Source organism: Numenius arquata, chromosome 9, assembly GCF_964106895.1.
Source record: "Numenius arquata chromosome 9, bNumArq3.hap1.1, whole genome shotgun sequence".
NCBI lineage: Eukaryota > Metazoa > Chordata > Aves > Charadriiformes > Scolopacidae > Numenius > Numenius arquata.
Window position 1 is genome coordinate 54380236 of NC_133584.1, and position 22663 is coordinate 54402898.

The window sequence follows — 22663 nt, forward strand, 5'->3', positions numbered from 1 at the left end:
ACTGCACCTTCACATAATAGGTATTAATATGTAATTCAATATGGTAGCACTCACAATTTTACAGTGTTGGAAAAAAGCGACCACGCCGGAGATCAAACTACATTTTCTGTTCCTTTAAGCCCATTTTAAATAAAATACACCTTTCTACACCAGAGCATGGGGGTCTGTTTATGGCAGGATCACAGCATTCAGTAGGACAGCGCCAGAAATGCCTTTCCAACGCTGCACCAGACAGATAATCTGCTGATGATAATAAAAGGACTTGCTTTGATGGGCTGCCAACACCAGAAGCGAACACGGTTCTTTCCTTAAAGGGGTGAACTGCAACTGAAAAAGAGGGGAGAAAAGAAAGTGCAATCCTAGAAAAAAACTAGATCGACTTGAAAATGCTCTGTAAGACTCTGCCACTGGCTAGTCCTACCCGTAGGCAAAAGATACCCAGAGCAGTACGACCAGGGAAAAGGATAAAGGCAACTTTTCACTTCTGAAAAATTTTAAGACATTTCTCACATTCTCCAAAGAACTGTGTCTGTTTTTCACTGATAGGCGTTGCTTGTTTTTCTCCAATAAAAACTACGCTCCTACAACCTACAAAGTTAATTAACTCTACAGAAATAATAAACCTAAATTGAAAGAGCACTCCTTGTACACATAAGTCACGAGGATGAGTGATTATACCACCATCTTTTTAACGATCAAAAAAAACTAGCATTAAGCTGCATAATGACCCTAAATAAATATTTATCCCCGTGTTTAAAGGCGGGGAAATTTCAACATAGACAGGCAGCAGCGTGCCTCAAGCGGCACAAGGGGTTTTCCGTAATGCAACCCGCAATCACACTGCTCTATTCCATTAGGAGACTCCAGAGAGTTGTTTGGTGTTAAGACATATTGGGATAAATCTAATAATTCCAGTCTTCTTCTGTCTGTGTTTGTAGATAAGTTTACTACAGAAGTCTTTATTACAGATCAGAGTTAATGCTCCCGAGATGTTGAATCATACTTCTAATTTTTCCTCAGTGGTGAGTAAACACTCCAGGAGTCCAAAAATATCCAGAACATTTTACCACTAGTCTGAATTTCCAAATTTCTTATCAGTGTTATTGCTATTTTCAATATTTGCTTCCCTCCTTTGTTGTTGATTCTTTATACCAAGCGTAGGAGAAAATGCTGACCGATAAAAAGCACTTATTCTTATTTAGGTGTGTAAATATGTTATGAACTACTACTGGGTCCATCCCAAAGCACCACCTGCCCTTCCTTGAGGGATGCATCTCCTCTTCCCAGCTCCCACGTTCTCGAGCCACAGCAGGAGCCACATGCAACCTCCCTTCACAACGCACACGTTAATCCCACGACTACTGTCCTACCAGAAACGCTTAAAATGCCGACAGCCTCCATGAAGCAACACCACGGGAACTGTCGGAAGCAAAGGGTACATCTATGCTTAACAACAACTTCAGCAGCTTCTTTCATGTACACACAGTTAAAAGGAAACACCTGTAGCTAAAGCATGTTAAACAGAGGGAAACACGTTTCTCCTTCAATTTTGTATTTTCACTAAAATTACAAGAGTTGTGCCCACTGAAGGCAAGAGAACTTTTTAAGATTTTCAAGCGTCTCTCTGATGTGCTATCCAAAAAAACCTGTTACCTGCAGACAGGCTGGTAAATAGCATCAGGCAAGCGCAGGGCTACACAGATTGGGCCAAAAAACGCTTGCTTAATTGAAGGGTATCCTTACAGAAATGTAGACAAAGGCTACAATTCACATTCTCTACAGTACGTACAGGATTTCTAGATATTTTGGTGTTTTGGGAATCCTTAGGTTCAGCGATTCACTAAAATTAAGTATTGGGCTTGTTTAAACCAACCATGGGCCCTACGGATCAGGAGCAGAACTCCGTATGATGCAGTATTTTGTCTGATTAAATGGTCATCGGCGTCCCCCCCACTTCAATACACAAAATCTCTCTGTAAAGGAAGAACATGAAGATTTCTGTGCCATGCAATGATCTCAATGCAGAAACATAATCATTGCTTTTAGGAGGAGTGTAATCCCTAAAGCAATTTCTAGAGAACAGTCTAGTCCATGCTCACAGTAAAGATCCACTTGTTTTCTGAATTTTACAGCGCAACCTGATGATTCCAAAGCACTTAAACTATCAGTTTTTAGTAACAGGATAGTATTCCTATACTTTGTAAAAATCACAGAATCATCTAGCTCATTATGGCTATCCATTTTCAGAAGCTCATTTTTAATTAAATTATCGCCAAGCTCCACGGAAACATAAAGCAACACACCAAGCAAGCAAGCTATTAAAAAGCATAACACGGTCATGGCAAATTACAGCAATTTTACTTGAAGATGTATAAACCAAAAAAAAAAATATTTTTTTTAAGTTTTGTTAGAGCTCCACTAATGTAAAAAACACATCAGGAAATGTGTATAAACATGACAGTTCTCTCAATTGCACATTAGCATGCCACCTTTTACACTAGTTTCTGTAGAATTTGTGGCAACTTATTCAACAGCATTTTCTGAAGTTTTAGGGAAACAAACAAGTTCCCTATTTCTCATCAAAAAGTGTAATTACTATAACCTATAATATTGGCAAACTCATACTTTATAATTGAAAGCTAATTTAACTTTTACTTTCCTTTTCCTACAGGAAAAAGTTGGCACACAGACTTGGCTTAACCTGAGCCTTCCCCATATCCAGATTCAGTATAAGCAAGAAATCCAGAATTAGGCACAAAATACTTCTGGAAAAACAATGCCATTGAAATCACCAGTACTTGTTGAGTTGCAACACTGATGCAGCACATGAAACAAGCCCGTTCTTCCATCCAATGACACAGCCATGTCTTTGCCCAGAATCACAGAATCATTTGGGTTGGAAAGGACCTTGAAGATCATCCGAGTCCAACCGTTAACCTGGCACTGCCAAGTTGCCACTAAACCATGTCCCTCAGCACCACACCTACCCATCTTTTAAATACCTCCAGGGATGGTGACGCCACCACTTCCCTGGGCAGCCTGTTCCAATGCTTAATAACCCATTTGTTGAAGAAATTTTTCCTAATATCCAATCTAAACCTCCCCTGGCGCAACTTGAGGCCATTTCCTCTTGCCCTATCGCTTGTGACTCAGGAGAAGAGACCAACCCCCACCTCATACCCCCTCCTTTCAGGGAGCTGTAGAGAGCAAGAAGGTCTCCCCTCAGCCTCCTGTTCTCCAGGCTGAACAACCCCAGGTCCCTCAGCCGCTCCTCGTAAGACTTGATTCTCCAGATCTCTCATCGGATTCGTTGCCCTTCTCTGGACATGCTCCAGCACCTCAATGTCTTTCTTGTAGTGAGGGGCCCAAAACTGGGCAGAGCACTCGAGGTGGGGTCTCACCAGGGGTCTCACCAGTACAGGGGGACCATCACTGCCCTAGTCCTGCCATTAATACTTTTGGATGGATTTTAGAGACAGGAAAGAGAAAGAAGAAACAAGTCACAGCAACAAGAATCTTTCGAATGGAAGGTACGAAAAATTCAAAGTAAGCAATATTATCAAGGCACAAAACAGGCCTACTTTGCCAAATTCTCCCCATCAGCTGCCAGAGCGCCTCCATTTGTTGTTAAGGTAATCACACCTCCAGGTGAAGGACTCCATAGCCTTCCTTCCCAGCATGACACAGAAGATGGAAGATATGCTTACCCTGCGGTTGAGGACGAGTCAGAAGCATTTTTTGAGCAAACTCATATCAACCTGTATAGCCTTCAATGAGGAAGTCTTCAATAAGACTTGAAGTCTTCAATGAAGAAGTCTTCAATGAGGAAATAAAAAGGTTTCAGTTACGATGTTTGAGGAAAAAGCCCACCAGAGCTTAGACTAAACTTTCCCAATTCTGAAAATGGATTTTTTTTTATGCTGCTGCTGCTGCTCACCAGCATTCACCAAAAAAAAAACCCCTACAACTTAATTAAAAATTTACAAAAGGATAATTTGTTTAATTATTGTCTAGCAAATCTCTGTGGAATGCAGCAAAACTAATAAGATTCAGGTGAGTTTCCATCTGCAGCAGCTAGTAAATCTTTCCACACCAGGAGAAATGCAGGCAGTAAAAACAGGAGGCAAGAGAATGCAAAACGAACCTTGAAATTAGGTGGAGTAAAGGAAATTATTCTCCTAGAAAAACATACACTGACATAAAATCAGAGCAGAACTCTGTTCAAGGAATATTAGATCCTTTTTAGTCATTTTGTAGTTATTATTATTATCTGGACACTAGAGTAAAAACGATGTTTCCAGGCTCTCAGCCTTGAGGAGGAAGCCTGGGACTAGGAGGAAGGCTGATGGGCTATATTTAAAACAGAAAAACTGGATACAGACTTGAAAGGAAAGAAGAAAAGAGAATCACCAAATTAAAAAAAAAAAAAAAAAATTCTACAGGAAGGGCGGGAGAGAAGGAAAATGAAGAGGCATTTCCTGAATGATCTGTGGAATAAAATTAAATTAGGAGATAATTTAGGAAACAAAACACAGTAACGGCCCTGCCAGCTCAGACCAAATTTCCTTCACGAAGCTCTCAGCCCAGAGCGACAGGCTGAAGCAAGGACACAGTGGTGTGTTCCCAGGATGTCTTCTCAGGCCCCAGTGCAGCTCCTGAACCTTCCATTTATTAACGGAAGGAAAATCCACCTGTCTCTAATTGCTCAAGGAATCCAAGTAACCTTTTGGCACCCACAGCTCTACGGCTCTCACTGTTTGACAATGTGGAAAGTGCTCTGTTTGTCTGTTATCTGCCAATGGTATTTTCATTTGATACTGGTTAATTCTTGTGTTATCAGAGATCTATCACCATTCCCTCGCCTACAAAAATGAATGACCTTGAGAAGGTGACACCTACTGTACCCACCATCCCCACTGTTTCTCTTCTAAGCTGAAATGTCCTAGTCGATGTAATTATTCCTCTTCTGGAAGCTGTTCTGCATCTTTGATCATTCTTGTTACCCTCCTCTCTGCAACTTTGAGTCCCGACAGAAAGATAACATGTAGGAAAAGCCGGAAGAAAACACAAAGGTAATAAAAGCAAGAATAAGAGAGTTTGCTTAAACAGTACTCCTTATAATGTTAAATTACTAATTAGCAGAGCATGCCAACTATATCCACGACATATACAGTACTATTTTCCCAGCACACTAGGGATTTTAAATATAATAAATTAAAAATGGTCTAAATTATGTTCAAAGACCTTTTTTATTGGCTCCACAGTGGCTTATAGGGCCACTTAAGGAATATAATTAGGAACAGAGTTCTTCCCTGGGTATTACAGTTTCTCAACTGTCAGGAATCAGCAATTTGGCAGACTTCTTGAGCCAAAAAGGCAACAACAACAAAAAAAGCATTAATAGCCATGGCATAGATCTTTCCTCCCCAAGTGCTGTTTCTATGTACTTGAAACTTTTGGTTCCAAAAGCGCCTTGAGACAGCGAGTCCCAAAACTGAGTTGTTCATTTTGTGAAACAAACCAACCAGCCAATCAACCCATTTTCTTTTGCTTGCCTTAAGGCCAATAATTTCACTAGGCATTGCTCTCCTTTTCACTTATGAAAAAAAAAACAGTGAATATTATTTCCCTTGTTAGCCTTTTCTATACTATTCAGGCACTACAGATTTCTACCACATCCTTAACTCAGATGTCTCTTCTCTAAACCAAACTAGACAGCTCTAAGCCATTTAGTCTCCCCTTCGCACAGGAGCCACGTTCTCTCTTTGGCCACCTTTTTCACAGGTATCCTTACTCCATGTCTAATTCTACGTTTTTACAGACCCTCGAGTGTAACAGGTCCTGGCAACAGCAGAGTGGATAATTTCCAGAAAGGTGAGCCTAGTGAATGTTGAGTTATCTTCAGGTTAGGTTAAAAAGCACTGTCAGTGTATTTCTTAATCCAGTCTGAATATAGAGAACAAGAGAAATCAGAGGAGTAATCCTGCTGGGCTTCCAACCCACATCATCTATGTGAGAAACAGTTTATATGTTAACTTGCACCTATATTTTTTTTCCCTAAGCTTGAAGATTTCTTGTGAAATACAGTGTTATGAAAGCACTATCATTTTTTGCACAGCAAATTTTACCTGCAGCTCTTAAGAAAATATAAGCATACTCTTTTCCATACAGTTATACAAGGATCAACACTCACTGTAACAAGTGCAGAGCTTTTCAATAACAGTGAAACCGTGACTTTCAGGAAATACGTGTTTCCTAAAGAAACAAAAACTGTACTGCAGAGATCACAGTTAAACACAAAATTATGGTTATGAGAAGAAATGCAGAGCAAAATGGTGGTACATCCTTTAAAATATATCACATATTATTAAAATAAAAATAATATAACTTTTAAACAAATCACTTCAATAAACAGCACCAAGACAATTCTTGATATTCAGTTAATCTTACCTGTTCTTTGAGACTCGCACACAGAGAACTTCACATCCAACCAAACCACAAATGTTTTTCAGTTATTAAAATATCTTCTCTGAAGGTACTTCAGAAGAATGCTAGTCCCATGAACACTGATATTCTTCTAGCCTTCCGGGGTTTCACCCCTCCTAGCTATCTCAATTATGATTTAAGATTACTGTTCCATTTTAAGAAAAACAACAGATGTCCTAAAGAACTGATGTGGTATATTGAAAAGCTTGGACATACAAGATTCCTCATTCAAGTAACACAGCATTATATTAATACATTTGACAGACCACAGTGTCTAAAAACGTGTTTATTCTTGTCATTATAATTAGTGGGCTAAACCTGAACTCATTCTGCCAATACCAATTTATATCATCTATGGCCAGTTCAAAGTGGCCACGATGATGACAGACAACACGGAATTTAGTAGATGTTAAGATGGTACCACTTCACACAATGCTCATCAACTCTAAATTGCAACAACCAGATGAAGTGGTTCATCAGAGTAGTACATTTCCCAAACTTTTGGAGCTAAACCTTCAAGGTAATGAAAATTCTAACAGTCAAAGCCCTTTGAAGCTCAGCCATGTGATAGATTTATGTTTCTGCATCCCTTCATAAGCCTTCAGGCTCTGGCTCCATTTTGGGGAAGCATTTGTATATCTTACTTTGTTGGGGGTTTTTTATTTATTTGGTTTTTATATGCTTTGAAGAAAAAACACCAGGAAGCCTCACTGACATCCAAAATGAATAAAGCAGCCTGAATTATAGTATTATTATTCCAGATAAAAAACATGCTGGGTTCCTCACTCAGTGTAATCTTACCTTATAAAAACTAACACATGATACTAACAAAGTAAAATCTTAGCAAGACAAAGCAGCAACAGGCTTAAATTAAGTTAATGGATGAAGATCTAACACTAATCTTCACTAGGTTATTATCTCTTTTTTTTTTTTCCACTTTTTTTTTTCCTCTCCGCATTTTAGCATAGGATTGGAAGCGACTACCAAGGTCACCATGCCCAGACTGCTGCTACTCCAAGAAACACTAATACATTAATTCTTTCCTGAAATACGAGCTCTGCCTTCAGGCAATCAGACTTTTTTCTTGACCGTGGTCCAGAACGTCACTGCTGACCGAACCATTCCCATTTCCAGACCAACTGCACCAACAGCTGATTCATCTCAATTTAACCTTGTGCTAACATTGCACTTATTTTCCCTACCTAATGTTTATCTTCCTAATATGAAAAAATAAAGTGCAAATTTATTTATTGTAAAGCAAATACAATGAAATAAAAAACCCAAACCAGTAAGCTCTTATTTTGGTAGGTAACAAAGCCAATATCTTTAGTCTTTCTCAACACTTAATTCATTTCTCCTGGATAACACTGAAGCCTAACTGCATCTTTGCGTGTTTTTTTTCCCCTCCTAAGCAGATAACCAGAAGTCTACCCTTATTCCACAAGATGTCTCAGCAGTGCCTTATGCAATAGCACACAGTACTCCATATTTGACCCATCATGTATCAGGATGCATTTCCTTTCCCTCAAATCATGTAATTATTACGTGATCACCTAATACATCCGGTTGTCTTCCTCCTTAGTCACAGCCAACTGCTAAGTACCCAGTACACAGCAAAAATTCTTCTAGCCCATAATGGTATGATTAAAAGCTATCTGAAGACAGCACAACAGAAATGTGATGAAATGTAACCGATGACATGCAGTTCATTCTGTGTAAGTCTGGAAAATGACTCCTAAGTTTGTGTCATCAACCAATTTAACGAGCATACATTTGCTTTTTACTGATGATGTTACCATAATATCAAGCAAGACTGGTCTTGAGATAAAAATCCATGTAGAGCATCACTACTACAACATCCTATTCTGATATTTGCATTTTCTCTCCCTTTTAGCCAGTTACTTCTCTAATGAAGTCCAAACATGGAATCTGTTACACTTTGTCTGCAAAATTCAGTTACTGAAGAAAGCATAAGGTGCAGCCTTCCTTTGTTAAAACCTAGTTCCATTTATTCCATTTAAGATTTACATCCATGTTTTAATTCTTTCTTCCTTCCAAGATTTCCTTTTACATCTTCTATGTGAATCATGTTACCCTCATAATTAAATATGAACAAACCACTTTGTATTCCACAATCCTATGGCACTATTTCTGACTTGTTAGGATTAAAGAAAACATATAATATGGCACACACAATTGCAAATCTTACTTTTTGCAGGGTGTGATGGTGGAAAATATATGCTCCTCTGACTTGAGCATATGAATTTTGATCCGTAACAACTGACACCACTGTCTTCACTGAAAAGTGAGAGGAAGGATTAATTTATAAGTAAGGACAAAGAAAATATTTGTCTTATAATTTCTTTTCTTTTCCTTCTTTTAGATAGAAGAACAAGTTCTGGTATTTTCTTTCCAAGGTCTAATTCAGCTTAGTATCTTTATCTACACTTGCTGATAGCCGAGTCTACAGTTCCCCTATCTACAGCACACACAAGGTTAAGAGTCAGGTGGCATTCAAGTAGTTTTAATTGAACCATGATGACCAGAGTTCATTCCCATTCAAAAAAATTCAGACCATGGATCTTGAGACAGACTTTTTTTAATAGAGAAGATGCAGCAGAAGTTAGCATCAGTGAGTGTTTTACCCTTGACTTCAGTGAAACCAGGACCTCACTCAACCCGTTCATGTCTACCCTAGTCTCCAACATACCTAAATGCAGGGACACAAAAATCAGTCCTATTCACAGGAGTGTAAAATCCAGTTTGACTTACAAAGGTTGAGAAGCATATGAAATGAGTCACGATTATTAGTTTTTGCACCTCAGTTTATCAGAGGTATTTTCCTGCTGGACCACAAAAAAAATTATATCAAGAGGAAACAGGTGGTAGGAGGGAAGAGGAAGGACAAATAAAAACATAAACAAAAAAAAAATCCAAAGGTACTTAAGGAAACAATGTGAAAGATACTGATCAGCAAATACTGCTTTCCTTGTTCCGGATGGAACGTCAAGATTAAATCTCCCCAAACCAAGATCCAGCCTCAGCCTGGATACTAAACGCTGTAACAAATCTAGTCTACAGAAGAAGGGGAGTTAGGAGAACAGCACCACCTTGCAAGCGCTCTCCAGCTGTAAAGAAGGCATCCCATGGCAGTGAAGGCAATTCCTCCTGCTCTGTGATAAAGACAGCAACCACAGAAACAAATTTAGTGGAAGTGCATTTTAACCTATTAGAGCCTTTATCACTTCAACTGTTGTTCGTGGTTAGTGTATTAACTCCTTTAGAAATATAACTGTTGAAGGTATTTGTTACTTAGTGTAACTAAACGCTATCTCCAAAAGCTTTTGCAAGACTTGGGATGAATTCCTAAGTTCTCCAGATAGAGAGCTTTATGTAAGGAGAATAAACTACCAGAAACTGAGTTTGTTTTATCATTTTCACAGAGATAATGATCAATGTTCAGAAAGTTACAGCATAAAATTAAATTCTCAGTAGGCAATTCTTGATCTCATTTGCAGACCAGGGAGATGGATATGCCTGGAGCGGCTCTTTGATAGAACTGGACTCCAGAGATAAATGTCTGTTATACATCTGGTGCTGTATGTGTATTTTGTAATTGGCAGCCTTTCTACATAAGAAGAAACAAGTTGCTCAGCCTTGCCTTTTCATATAAAATGTCATTACAACCTTTACACTTTGCATTGGAGATAAATTTGTAAAAACTGGCAGGTCTGCCCTGAGTTCCAGACAAATCAATGTGTGCTCTTTAAGTCCTACTTCTCCGCTTTGAATTTCCTGCCCATTACTAAGGCATCCACAAAGGTCACCTTGACAGAAACGAAGGGTCAAAGGGAACGCCTTTCCTTTCATTTCTTCCTTTCATGGTTTTAGAGAAGAAAGGTAAGTGATCCAGCAAGAGTATGTGCCCCTAGAGCACATACCTCATCAAGCTGAAGTTCACATATGGCTACATAATTAAAAAAGAATATGCCAGTATAATAACCAGTTTAGCCATCAGCCTCATGATGAGGCTGGACAGTCTTGGGAGCCTGCTCTGGTGGACGTACATTCTGAGTAACAGTTCAAGGTGTCCTCAATGAAGCGGAGTCTCTCAACTGGAACTCAAGCACACAACTCTGTTACCTGTCCTTCTTGAGGCCCTGCGCAGGCTTCCCCTTCTCTGCTTAGGTTGGCAAATAAAGTGTTGTAGCATCTTCTACCTGTATTTGTTGGAGACTATCTGAGTATCGTGCTTTGTCATTTGAGCCCTAGAGTTATCAAACTCATGTCACCCTGTATCCCGTAATCACTTGTACACACACCCACTCCACGCTCTTCACTCACTTTTCTCTAACGCTGAATGCCAAAAATAATCCTGAAATAGAAACTACTTCATGCCTTACATTACTAATCAACTAAAAGCTAAGGATACTGTACCTTGGCAAGAATGAGGATTTTTTTTCCCCCAGAAGAAAAACACCACTTTCCCCTCGTAGGACAGGGAATGGTCACTCTCCGCTCACGGGAAGGGGTGGCAGGCAGCCAGCACTCTCAGGCTGCAGCAACGCCTGGTGGTTCAGCTGCCTCAGGCATAACCTCACTCCTCAGATCCTGCCTGAAGTCACTACCAAGGTCTAACAACATCGTCAGAGGTTTCCACTCAGCACCGGGTGGTAGACGCAGGTGATCTACTTTGAATGCAAACAGCAGTGGTAGTAAGCAGCAGGGAAGAGGGACACAGATGAGTGAAGAACAATTTCAACAGCCAAGGTCGCTCAGTATTTCCCCACATTAAAACTATATTTTCTCCCATCTGACTTATTTGAAATTTAATCTATTCTGGTAAGAAACGTGGCTGCAAAACTATACACATTCAAATATTCTGTGAGGAGCAATAATTGTCTGCTACCTCTTTTACTCCTACGTGCATTCTCTTACTGTGTTTTTCAACACACTAAAATTCTGCGAGGGGAAAAGCTGCAGCTTGTGGCACCATTCCTTTTGAGAGCGACGGACAGTACTGCCCAAGGGATTTCAGAGCAAGGAAAGCATCGCTCTCCCAAGCTAACATAGACTTCTGACACGGAGTCACGGATGCGCTCAGTGCTGTCAATACACTTGCAATCCTCCACCAGAACCAATGAGTGAAAACTAAACCAAAAAGACATCAAATAGTTTATGCATAAGTCAACCCCGGAGACAGCCAAGAAAGATCATAGATCTGTTATCATCCCTGAAGAGAGCTTTTATTTGTTTGTTTTAAATTGAGGAGCATAAAGCATGCGGCAATGAAAAAAATGCTGTTTCATTATGTCCAAGAAAGTGGAAAAAAAATCTGGTATTTAGGTTTTTCCCTATTATAGTCCATATATTGACTCTTTTTACTTCTCTCTTATTGTTAAGTCTGTGAAACAAAGCCTGGAACAAACTGCATCTGACTGTATAAAAAAGGTGTTGATCACACCAATTTTTCACAAAATGTTTTATGCACACATGACACAGCTGGGTAAAACAGAGGTTTAATTTGAAATCTGAACGTTCTGCAAAAAACCACTTCCCTTTACTCAGCAGTGATGATTTTCCAGTTAAATAAGAGCTCTCAGTCCTGCAGTAACCTTCACAAATAAATGAGATAAGAAATAATTTTTCTTATATCTATTTCCCTATTTTTATTGAGAGAAATACTCCCTATCTGAAATATCTGAAGTGCAAAGCATTGCTCCTACACTTCTCTTTTCATTTTGGCCAGCTCTGTAAACAACAACACGTAAACATCAAATTTCTCAGCACATATTCGCAAATTGTGTCTTCACAAATAAGCTTCCTCTAGAAATAAAGAGCTCCAACACATACAGACAGCCACAACAATTTTAAAGTTTCAACTCTCATGTGTCTTTGAAAGGAAATCACCCAGAAACAAATCCAAAAGTTTCTATAGTAGATAGGGCACAGAATCAAGAGGAAAATTCTTAATGTAATTTTTTTTTTTTAGAAAGACTGATTATTTTTGTCAACACTGCAAATTGCTTAACACATTCAAATATTTCAGCTTAAAATAAATTGCATAATATATTATAATGAAACACAGTTTGTGCTGAATTACATAACAGAAAAGGTATGCAAGTTTAATCAACTATTACTTAGCATATTCCCCACTTGAAGTCAGACAGTGTTCACACTACAAGTCACACATTCCTCAACCCTTTAAATGATCTGCGATTACTAGATGCTCCAGGCATATCCGTACTCCAAATTACACTGCAGTAATGCTTCTACTGAATTTCTCCCAGTCTTATAGTACAAGTTAGGCTACAGGCAGCAATCTGCAGTAAACTGACCATAATGCTGCCGCAGGTACTAAAATTAGCATTTTTTAAAAATAATAATAAAATAAAGACAAATGCTCCCAACCCCTACCTAAACAAACCGACCCGAGCTACTCACCATTCATGGCTGTGGGAAACTGAGCCATCATGGTCTTGAATATCCCTTGCTAGCTCTTAGCCATCTGCAACATAAAAACATCGTGCCATTAATAATGCAACAAGGGCAAAACGTAGCTCGGCGCTCCCGCTGAGCAGGGGGAATGCCTGTCCCCTTCAGCTCACACTTCCGATAGCAAACAATGCCGGGCTTCAGGCTGCTGCTGAACAAGCCCAATTTACATTTGCGAGGGGGTGGGGGAATTTTTTTTAATTTTTTTTTTCTATTTTTTTTCTTTATAGGGTATGCAGTGCAGTCCTGAATCTAGCGGCACATTCTTAAAGGCAAAGAGTACCAACTGTTTAGCAACTGCTGCATAACGTACACAAACAGTCCACAACATGTCAGAACATATGGCCTGGAGAACAGCCCTCTCCTGGCAGGGGGACAGACCCGGGGTCCTGACGGATCTTTTTCAGCTCTCCCTGGGAAATATTTATGCATATCATAATTAAAAAAAAAAAAAAAAAAAAAGTTCAATGCACAGCTCCGTAACTGAATGCTTCTGCTGAGAAAAGTGGAAGAACAACTCTTAATCGAATTCATCCATTCCGCTACTCCACACGCAATTTACAAGGAAAACACTCTTACATGATGTATTCCGAAAAAAAATGACTCGTCCTAATAAAAATTTGCAGTCAGACAGTTCTCCATAACCAACGCAGTGAAGTTATTCCTTTTCTGGAGCTATTGCATAAAGGCTCAAAAGCAGCATTTAAAGGAATCTCAATATAATTTACTTTCACGATAAAAAAAAAAGTCAGAGTACTAAGACTTATTTTGATTTTCTAATATGTATCCTTTCAAAAATACCTGTATGTTATAAAATCTTTAGAATTGCAAAATATTCACTAATAGTTACCTGAGCAATAAGGACTGCTTTACAAACACAGAACTAAGACAATGCAGTGAGCTCTTGCTGCTGCTGTATGCACCACGTAATTTTAGTGAAATATTTAAATTTATACATAATTATCCTCCACTCTACATAGAGAAACTATTGTTCAGGATGCAACCACAAAAAAGAGATTTTTATTTTAATTTAAAAAAAAAATAATAATCACAGCTCAGACCGCTCTGTCACTCACTCTTCAGATACCAAACCTTCTCTCCCCACTAAAAAACCCCTTCACCTCCCAATACAACCACAGATTTTAATATTAAGTACAAAAATATCACATCCCCTACACTCCCTCCCCTGTAAGGAAACTCCTGCCCATCTCATCACAGAAATCACACAACTGGCAAGAACTCCAGCTTTGTGTGTAGAGAACAGTTTTTGTATCTATTGCAATAGAAATAAAAATGTCTGGGATCAGTTGTTAACTATCCTCTCTCTATATATTTTAGACTATTATAACATTTAAAATCATGCCATGGTAATAGGCCACAAGTCACTCATTCTCACTGGGCCATCTGTAAACCTCGTAGCCATATGTGCACCTGTTCCCCCCAGATGAATGAAAAACGGTATTTAATCTCAAGTTATCCTGCCTTGTGTTGCTTACATAGCTGCCCAGTGAGGAAGGGACAATTATTTTTTTAATTATTATTTTTTTAAAATATCTGACACACTACAAGCCACTGTCATTAATACACCTGACATTCCAGAGGTTTTTATATACACACACAGACATTATAGGTACACTTGTGTATATATGTACACACACACATATATAAACACATCACAGAATCACAGAATGATATGGGGTTGGAAGGGACCTCTGGAGATCATCTAGTCCAACCCCCCTGCCAAAGCAGGTCCACCTAGAGCAGGTTGCACAGGAACGTGTCCAGGCGGGTTTTGAATGTCTCCAGAGAAGGAGACTCTACCACCTCTCTGGGCAGCCTGTTCCAGGGCTCTGCCACCCTCAAAGTAAGGAAGTTCCTCCTCGTGTTTAGATGGAACTTTTTATGTTCAAGTTTGTGCCCATTTCCTCTTGTCCTGTCACTGGGCACCACTGAAAAAAGACTGGCCCCTTGTTCTTGACACCCACCCTTTAAGAATTTATAGGTGTTGATCAGATCTCCCCTCAGTCTTTTCTTCTCCAGACTAAAAAGACCCAAGTCCCTCAGCCTCTCCTCATAAGAGAGATGTTCTAGTCCCCTCATCATCTTTGTAGCCCTCTGCTGTACCCTCTCCAGCAGTTCCCTGTCCTTCTTGAACTGGGGAGCCCGGAACTGGACACAGTACTCCAGATGGGGCCTCACCAGGGCAGAGTAGAGGGGGAGGACAACCTCACATAAATATACACATACATACAATATATATATATTTTTAAAAAATGGAACTATTGGTGAGGCCAAATGATCTCTCAGGGTGACATTAGGTATCAGCTGCAGAAAGATGAAAAAAAGGAAGCATTCCAAGACAGGAATTCTCAAATAAGTTGGGAATTTTTTAAGTTGCTTCCAGCACCCCTTCCTAGGCCTTACCAGCAACCTACCAAGAGACACTTGAAACCTATAAACAGCTTTCCCAACAAACGCTTCCAGTGTTATTAAACATTTCCACAGCACATTTCTCTGCAGAAGCTGTTCTATCAAAGAGGGCTAAAAGAGAACCTGAAACCATGACATGGAAGCTGGATGCTGGAGAACATCCCCAGAATCAACAGGGAAAAGCCCTGCATTGACAGAGACTTCCAACTGTGCGTGACTTGTTGCAGATTTACAGTATAATTGGCTAAAGGCCACATATTTGATCTTTCCTCCAACGTATTTTATTCTCTTATTTTCAGATTGCTTTTAGGGTTTTTTAAATTAGTAATTACAATAGAATCACAGAACCATAGAATATCCTCAGTTGGAAGGGACCTACAAAGATCACGTAAGTCCCACTTCTGACTCCACATAGAGCAATCTGAAGGTTAAACCATGTATCACGTACGGTAAACCATGCTGTGTTGTCCAAATGCTTCTAGAACACCAACCAGCTTGGGGCCATGACCACTTCCCCAGGAAGCTTGTTACAGTGCTTTGACCACCCTCTCAATGAAGAACTTTATCCTAATATCCAATCTGAACTTCCCCTGACACAGCTTTAAGCCATTCCCTCATGTTCTACCACCAGACACCAGAGCAGAGAGACCAGCACCTCCCTCCTCACCTCCGCCCCTCATGAGGGAGCTGTAGACACCAACGAGGGCACCCCTCAGCATCTTCTTCTCTAAGCTGAACAAACCTAGTATCCTGAGCCGCTCCTCATAAGTCATGTCCTCTTGTCCTTTCACCATCTTTGTTGCCCTCCTTCAGACACATTCTGGTATTTTTATACCCTTCTTACATTGTGGAGCCCAAAACTGCACACAGATCTCGAGGTGAGGCCTCACAATACAAGTCAGATAAATATCAGACAATACAAGTCTGATAATGCACTGATTCACTTCTAAAGCTTGGAATCTTAAGATGTATTTTTGAAATTATTTCTACATCTTAGAGCTATAAGGGAAGTCGGACTTTGCCTTCCTTGGTTCTCCTGAAACGGCTCATGTAGATTGAGCTTTCTGAACTCCCAACTGCTGACCATGGGAGTGGAAGAAGTAACCCAGGCACAAAACACCTAAGTTATCATCCTTATCACTGTCCTCTCAAAAGGAGTCCAAGATCAGATGTTTCTGATACCGCACTGTTTGATGTTCTGTTCCAATGGAACTCTCTCAAAAACAATGACCAGCCCAAATGCATCAACACGGGTTTTTCCAGCATACCTGAAAATTCCCCAAGTTCCCCAGGGGGGGGCTCACCCAGCCTGACAGGTCTGCACTGGGCACTGCCATGTAGATGCACCATCCTTAGGTCCCAACAGAAGAACGAACTGCCCAACAGATGTATATTAAGAGTATATTACACTAACGTGATGAGATTAAGTCATGACTTAGCTCTATCAACTCACTATTATGTCTACAGGCAGATCCTGTCATATTTTAAAACACTAGACTGGGAGGGAAACAAAGAGCTCATATATTAATCCTCACAAGTAACACTAAAAATTAGGAGTTTACAGAAGCAACCAGGAATCATAAAAGGGATTTTTGCAGGATTTCAGATCATATGAGCACTGAGACCCCATTCTATCCCTTTGCACAGATCCATTTCTCTCAGACACCTGTCTTACACCAAACACATAGGCTTCTCTGGTGACAGATTATGAAATTGTACCGAGAGCTACAAAAAGGAAAAATAAAAGTATCGCTGCAACATGATTTCCCCTCATTCAATTTTTTAGGGAAGGAGGAAACAGCTCTGTAAACTCAAAGTCTACACACATTTTTCAAAGGTCTGTGGAAACAATCCTTCCCAAAGAATGCAACTTGCTCTCAACAAATATTGTGTCTTCTACGTTTCCCCAGCTCCCCTCAAAGGTTTAGCTATTATGCAAATACTGGAAGTTAAAAGCAGTTTATTTTCACAAATTCCAGATAAAGTTGCTCTAGTCGCCGTCTCTAAAGGTACCTTCCATCTTTAGGACACAGGTGTTCACCATTTATTTACCAAGGGAAATCTCAGGAAAATATTCTCGCTTTAAGCCAAACTTACTTTTTTTTAGAACAACTCTGATAACTTTTAATCATTAATCGCAGTGAAAGCTGTAAAGTTCCAAAGAACCTTATTACACAATACCACAGAGAAACCCCATGCCATATAAAAATGCTTACCGAAGAAAAAAAAAATCTCAAGAAAAAAATATTATAATCAGTACCCCAAATGGATGAAAAAGATGAGAAAATGGCCATCACAACCAGAATATCTCATAGAAGATTATTTGTTTCTGCAAAACGTTCTAGATGAGGTGCTTGGTGAACTCAGTTACCAGTCCAGAGAAGCAGCGGCAGCCACAGCACAGAAATTCACCTTATAACAAAACAGCATCAAGCATCCCTGTGAACTCCATAGACGACGTTAAAGCCTGCTGCCATTTAGGGCGAAAACAGGAAAACTTGGATGTTACGTTTAAATAGCAGAACAGCAAGCTCTTGTAAACAAACCATCTGACTAGTCCCTGTGTTTAAAGCACTAATTGTTTTCACAAACTGATCCGTCAAATTGCAACTTGGGCTGCCTTTCTCAGCGTTCCTTAGAGGTGCTACAAGTTGAGGAAAGAAATGAGGAGATTGCAAGGAGGGGGGACCTCACGACCGTGCTGAAAGCATTAGAAAGCATTAGAACTGGGCAGGCTGTGGGAGAAAAGGAAAAGAAAAAGCTTCTTTTCCGACGCAGGCATATTGCCATTTTAAAAAGAACAGTCTTACCACAATCTTTGTTAATATTTATACTTGAGTCGTGATATTTTTCAAAATATTTCTCAGAAAAAAACACAGCCACGTAATTTTAGTAGGAACAAAGGTCTGGTGCATCAGGCTCTGTCCCACCAGTTTTAACTGGAAAAAAGCAAATACAACAGAAGCAGCGTGTGTGGGCACACTAGTACTCTTTTGCCTTTCTCAAGGACAGAAAGAAGATATCTTGCAGATTTTTGCTGTAAGGACCAATTAGCAAGGACAGAGGTTGCGGTACTACCTGACCGATTTACTCTTTGCAACACATGTAGAACTGGACCACACAAATACTACTCATTAGTATTTGCAAAGCAAACAGTGACACTGTAATAGCCCGTGTCGTTCTGTGCTTTTTTAGGATTATCCTCTTGAAAAATCAGAGACTAATAAGCATTATAAGGCATTATAAACCAGCAAGGTCTAGAATTTGTCTTTGTTCCAGACATATCGCTAGAAAAGTTTACCAATAAAAAAAAAAAAAAAAAAAAAGGAAAAACACCACAACATCTTGGCAGACCAAGAATTTATCTCCTTTATACAGTGGAGTAATACACAGTGACATGGCCTTTTCAAAATGTACCGTGGCCAGCTTCACAAAGTCCACCCACTCTGATAACAAACGAATGACATCAGGAACAAAACGAAGGAGTCGATGCCCGGCAGCAGATCGCTAGCTCTTCCTGCTCCCGTCTGTGACTGTGGATAAGGGTACTGCAAGCCTGAGTTAATATTTTGACATTTCAAGGGGGGGGGGGGGGGGGGGGGAGGAAGTATTAAATATTTTACTTCTTAACCCCATGGTACGAAGTCCCTTCCTTGCTCACTGTTAGAGAGCAACTTTCTTCCAAACACAAAAAAATTTCCTTCAAATATCCTTCTGCCTACCTTGCCCGACTAACAGGTTTGGTGAATATACTGACCATGCAAAAATATAAGAATTCCTGTTTCTGTTTTAAAACGTAATTGTGTGGTCAGTATTGGTTGGTTTATTCACTTTCTCACCCAGCTGCTCAGCTGTGACGGCACCCGTTCAAAATATCAAGACCAAGGTCAACTCTCTCCTCTGTCTCTGGAGATTTAAACCCACCTCTCCTTCCTCCTAGGAGGCTTTCCTGCATTTTATTACACAGTTGTTTAAGGAAACCCATGCAGAGTGTTTGGAATAGTAATGTCAACTCAGGACTTCAACCTCCTACACAAAATTCTCTACCATTAAGCGAGAGCATTGCAGGTCTCTTCGGAAAGAAGAAGAAGAAATTTTGAAGGAGGGACTGGGAATCCCGCTTCAGGAAGCTCCCTATTTAAATCCCTGGCCCTTCTCCCAGCAGACGTGTACATAACTTCCCCAGGAAAAGATGGGAACTGAACCCAGCTCTGCCACACCCTGGAAGAATACACTCACTAACCTGATCCCAGATACAGACAGACATCACCACCTCTGCCTGCTTTGCTCAAAAAGAAAAAGGAAAAAAAAAAAAAAAGGAAAAAAGCAGAGAGTAAATTATTTATGAGATTTTTTTTTTTTAAAGGGCTGTGAGCTTCTACTTTTGAGAAGGAACATCAGCTGCATCCCACAACCTTTCCAGAGAGCTGAGATACACTTGCTCCTGAACGGGTGGTAACTTAAAATACCTTCTTTTTTGCTTCCTACTTTCTAATTTACATGACTCTGCACTCCATATGCTGTTTCTACAAGATCCTGTTTTGAGACACAGAATTCTCACAGCTAATTATCTGCAAGCATCGTACAAGAGCCCTAAGATGCTATTCCGTGAGGTCCACACACCTTGAAACCTGAAGCTCTCAACTTCCACATTGCAACTCCTAACTTATGTCAGTGTGGACTTAGGAAAAACATACATCATTGATGAGATTTCTCTTCATTATTTCCTTACTTCAACCATGACTGGAAACACTCAGGATATGTTACTTATGAATTTATCCATTTCAAATCTTGGCATCTTAGAGAAAACAATGAGCCCCATTGTGTCCTTCCATCAAGAGCACAGGCAAAACCTGCCTCCTAACAGAGCAAAAAACCTAACAGAATTCTTATGTCATCTTCTCCTTATGACACAAGAGTTGCTACTAAACTTGTTGCTTGGCTTTCAGTCCCAGGTAACAGTGCAAAATATACAGAACACCTAACGGACTGATACAGCTAAGCATAAAACAGAAGATATGGAATAAGCTGGCAGTCTCCTATGCTCAGCAGAGAACAATCTTTCACTCTTTGTGAAAGCTGAGCAGGTGCACAAACCTGTCCAGCTGAACTTCTCAGAATGGAACGAGATGACGAGAGGAGACAGGGGCCACAAGAGGCCTGTAAAGCAAAGAAATGTAGTTTATCTTTGATGAAACAAAAAAAACAGAGAAGCCCCGTGGGAGAGACAGGAAAGATCAGGCATAAAGCAGTCCAGTTGAAATTTGGTCTCTTAACCTTTAACACTGAGCTCCACAGCATACAGTAATAATGTTTTGACCATTGCAAATTAATTTCATTAACTTAAGGAAACAATTATCACCTGGGTTAGACACAGATCTCAACATTATGTAAAGACCCTATGAGCAAAAAGTAAATCTCAGTTAGAAAGACACTTTGTCCTTCCTTAAGAAACTCATAATATTAAGACTACACTAAGAGCGCAGTGGAAAAAAGCAAGAGAGTTTTAGATTTTGACTAATAAAATTCTTGACTTTTGAAAATTAAAAGTATTCCTTTAATCAGCTCTGATTTTTGATACGTTTATTAACATAGCCATAATAGGTCTTTTTTTTTTTTGCATTCCAATTGTAATATTTTTAGAAATAAAGAAGAGTAACTCCCATTTCCTGTTCTACCCTTACTTCATGCGTATGCTGTTGAATCACTGACTGCAGATACCACTCAGGACTGATGCCACAGCATTTCACAAGCTCCACTTGCATCAGACTTGAAAATTTTCACTACAAGAGCCAGCTCAGAATTATCATCCGCTACTTCTGAAGCTGAAGCAACAACATCCCATATCAAAATGTCTCAAGTCAAAACTGGCTGCTCTCAGAATTGCTGTTCCAAAGCAGCTGTGACTTATCTGGATCACCCCTGTTTTTTCAACTGTCTGTAACTGCAAAAATGTTTAAAAATAGCTCTCAGGTAATTGTCCTCTATTAGGTAATTCCAATGCGTTGTGCTGCTACTGTCATCATGTTACATCATTTGAATTTCACGTGGTGTTCTGAAAATGAGAGTTACACAACACTGTGCTCATCTATACATTAATGTTCAATCCATTACTTTAACTCTAGGATCCAAGTGACCAACCTGTCCAGGCTGCGTTCCTATACTGACAAAGTCTTAAGCATTTGTGATTTTTATGTGACCTAATCCTCACCTTTTGAGCATTTGGTGCTAATGGCACGACAGTACCAGAAAAACAAGTTACTACAGTTTCTGCATAATCTTGCAACAGGCCATAAACCAAAGTATGCCTGGATGTAAGAATCAAAGACGCCTCGTAAAATAAAATCACCTGTCTCTTGTTTTCTAGAGAAAGACTTATCTTAAAATAAACCTGAGAATAAAAATAAATAAATAAAATCATCCCAATAGACAATCAATGAAAGGAGCCACAGTTACGCTAGTAACCAGCATGCTTAAATTCTTGGCTTGGCTTTCTAAGGGTACGAAACACAAGTAGTTAATATGTACTTTGATTAATCCCATCCTCCAGCATGAACCAAATTTAACAGAAGGACGGACTTTGCAAAGATCTTACCTACCTACAAGATTCATGAAAACAGGCAACCAGATAGAGAAATTAAAAAAAAAACCTACCAAATGTAGTGCCCCCCACCACTGAAAAAACTACTCTATGTTTGAGTACCAATATTAGACACCAGAGAATCCACACAGCTAAAAGCTGCTCTAAATACACTAACCGTGAGAAAAACTTCAACACAAACTTACATCTGATTAGGCTCAGACAGCCAAAGCCACAGAAAACAAGGCTTCACCAGTGGTGCTGGCTTAAAATTTCAGCTCACACTGGTCCATCACTGGAAGGAGCTTGAATTTACAGGTAGAGATAGGCCTCCCAGTTCTATACCGATTGGGATTCCAGGACAGATTTCCAGAGGTAATTCAGCATCTGCAATATTTGCAGATGAAAATCTGAAAATTTCAGGATCACGTAAAACAGCTGCATTTAGCACTTCCAAGAATCCGACCACACACTTCCCCCCAAAACAGTCACTGCATCATTGGTCACCAACCAGGGCACACAAGGAAAACGCAATTTTAAAAGGTGAAGTTAAAGGGTGACAACATGTTTTTAAAGCTAAAAAGAATACAGTAACTACCCTATTTCACCCCATACCTAGAGTCAACCTCAACCTCAAAAGACACTTTGTGTTAAGTGTTTTACTGACAAGTG

The 22663-nt window shown here is 39.7% G+C and overlaps 1 protein-coding gene across 1 annotated transcript in view; it reads right to left on the reverse strand.

The window, feature by feature from the left end:
- Nucleotides 1–22663, reverse strand: part of ITSN2 (intersectin 2) — an 84707-nt gene that overhangs the window by 57969 nt on the left and 4075 nt on the right. Inside the window, exon 2 of the mRNA XM_074152976.1 lies at nucleotides 12931–12994. Coding sequence (XP_074009077.1) covers nucleotides 12931–12961 — 31 coding nt within the window. The 5' untranslated portion in view covers nucleotides 12962–12994. The remainder of the gene's footprint in view (nucleotides 1–12930; nucleotides 12995–22663) is intronic.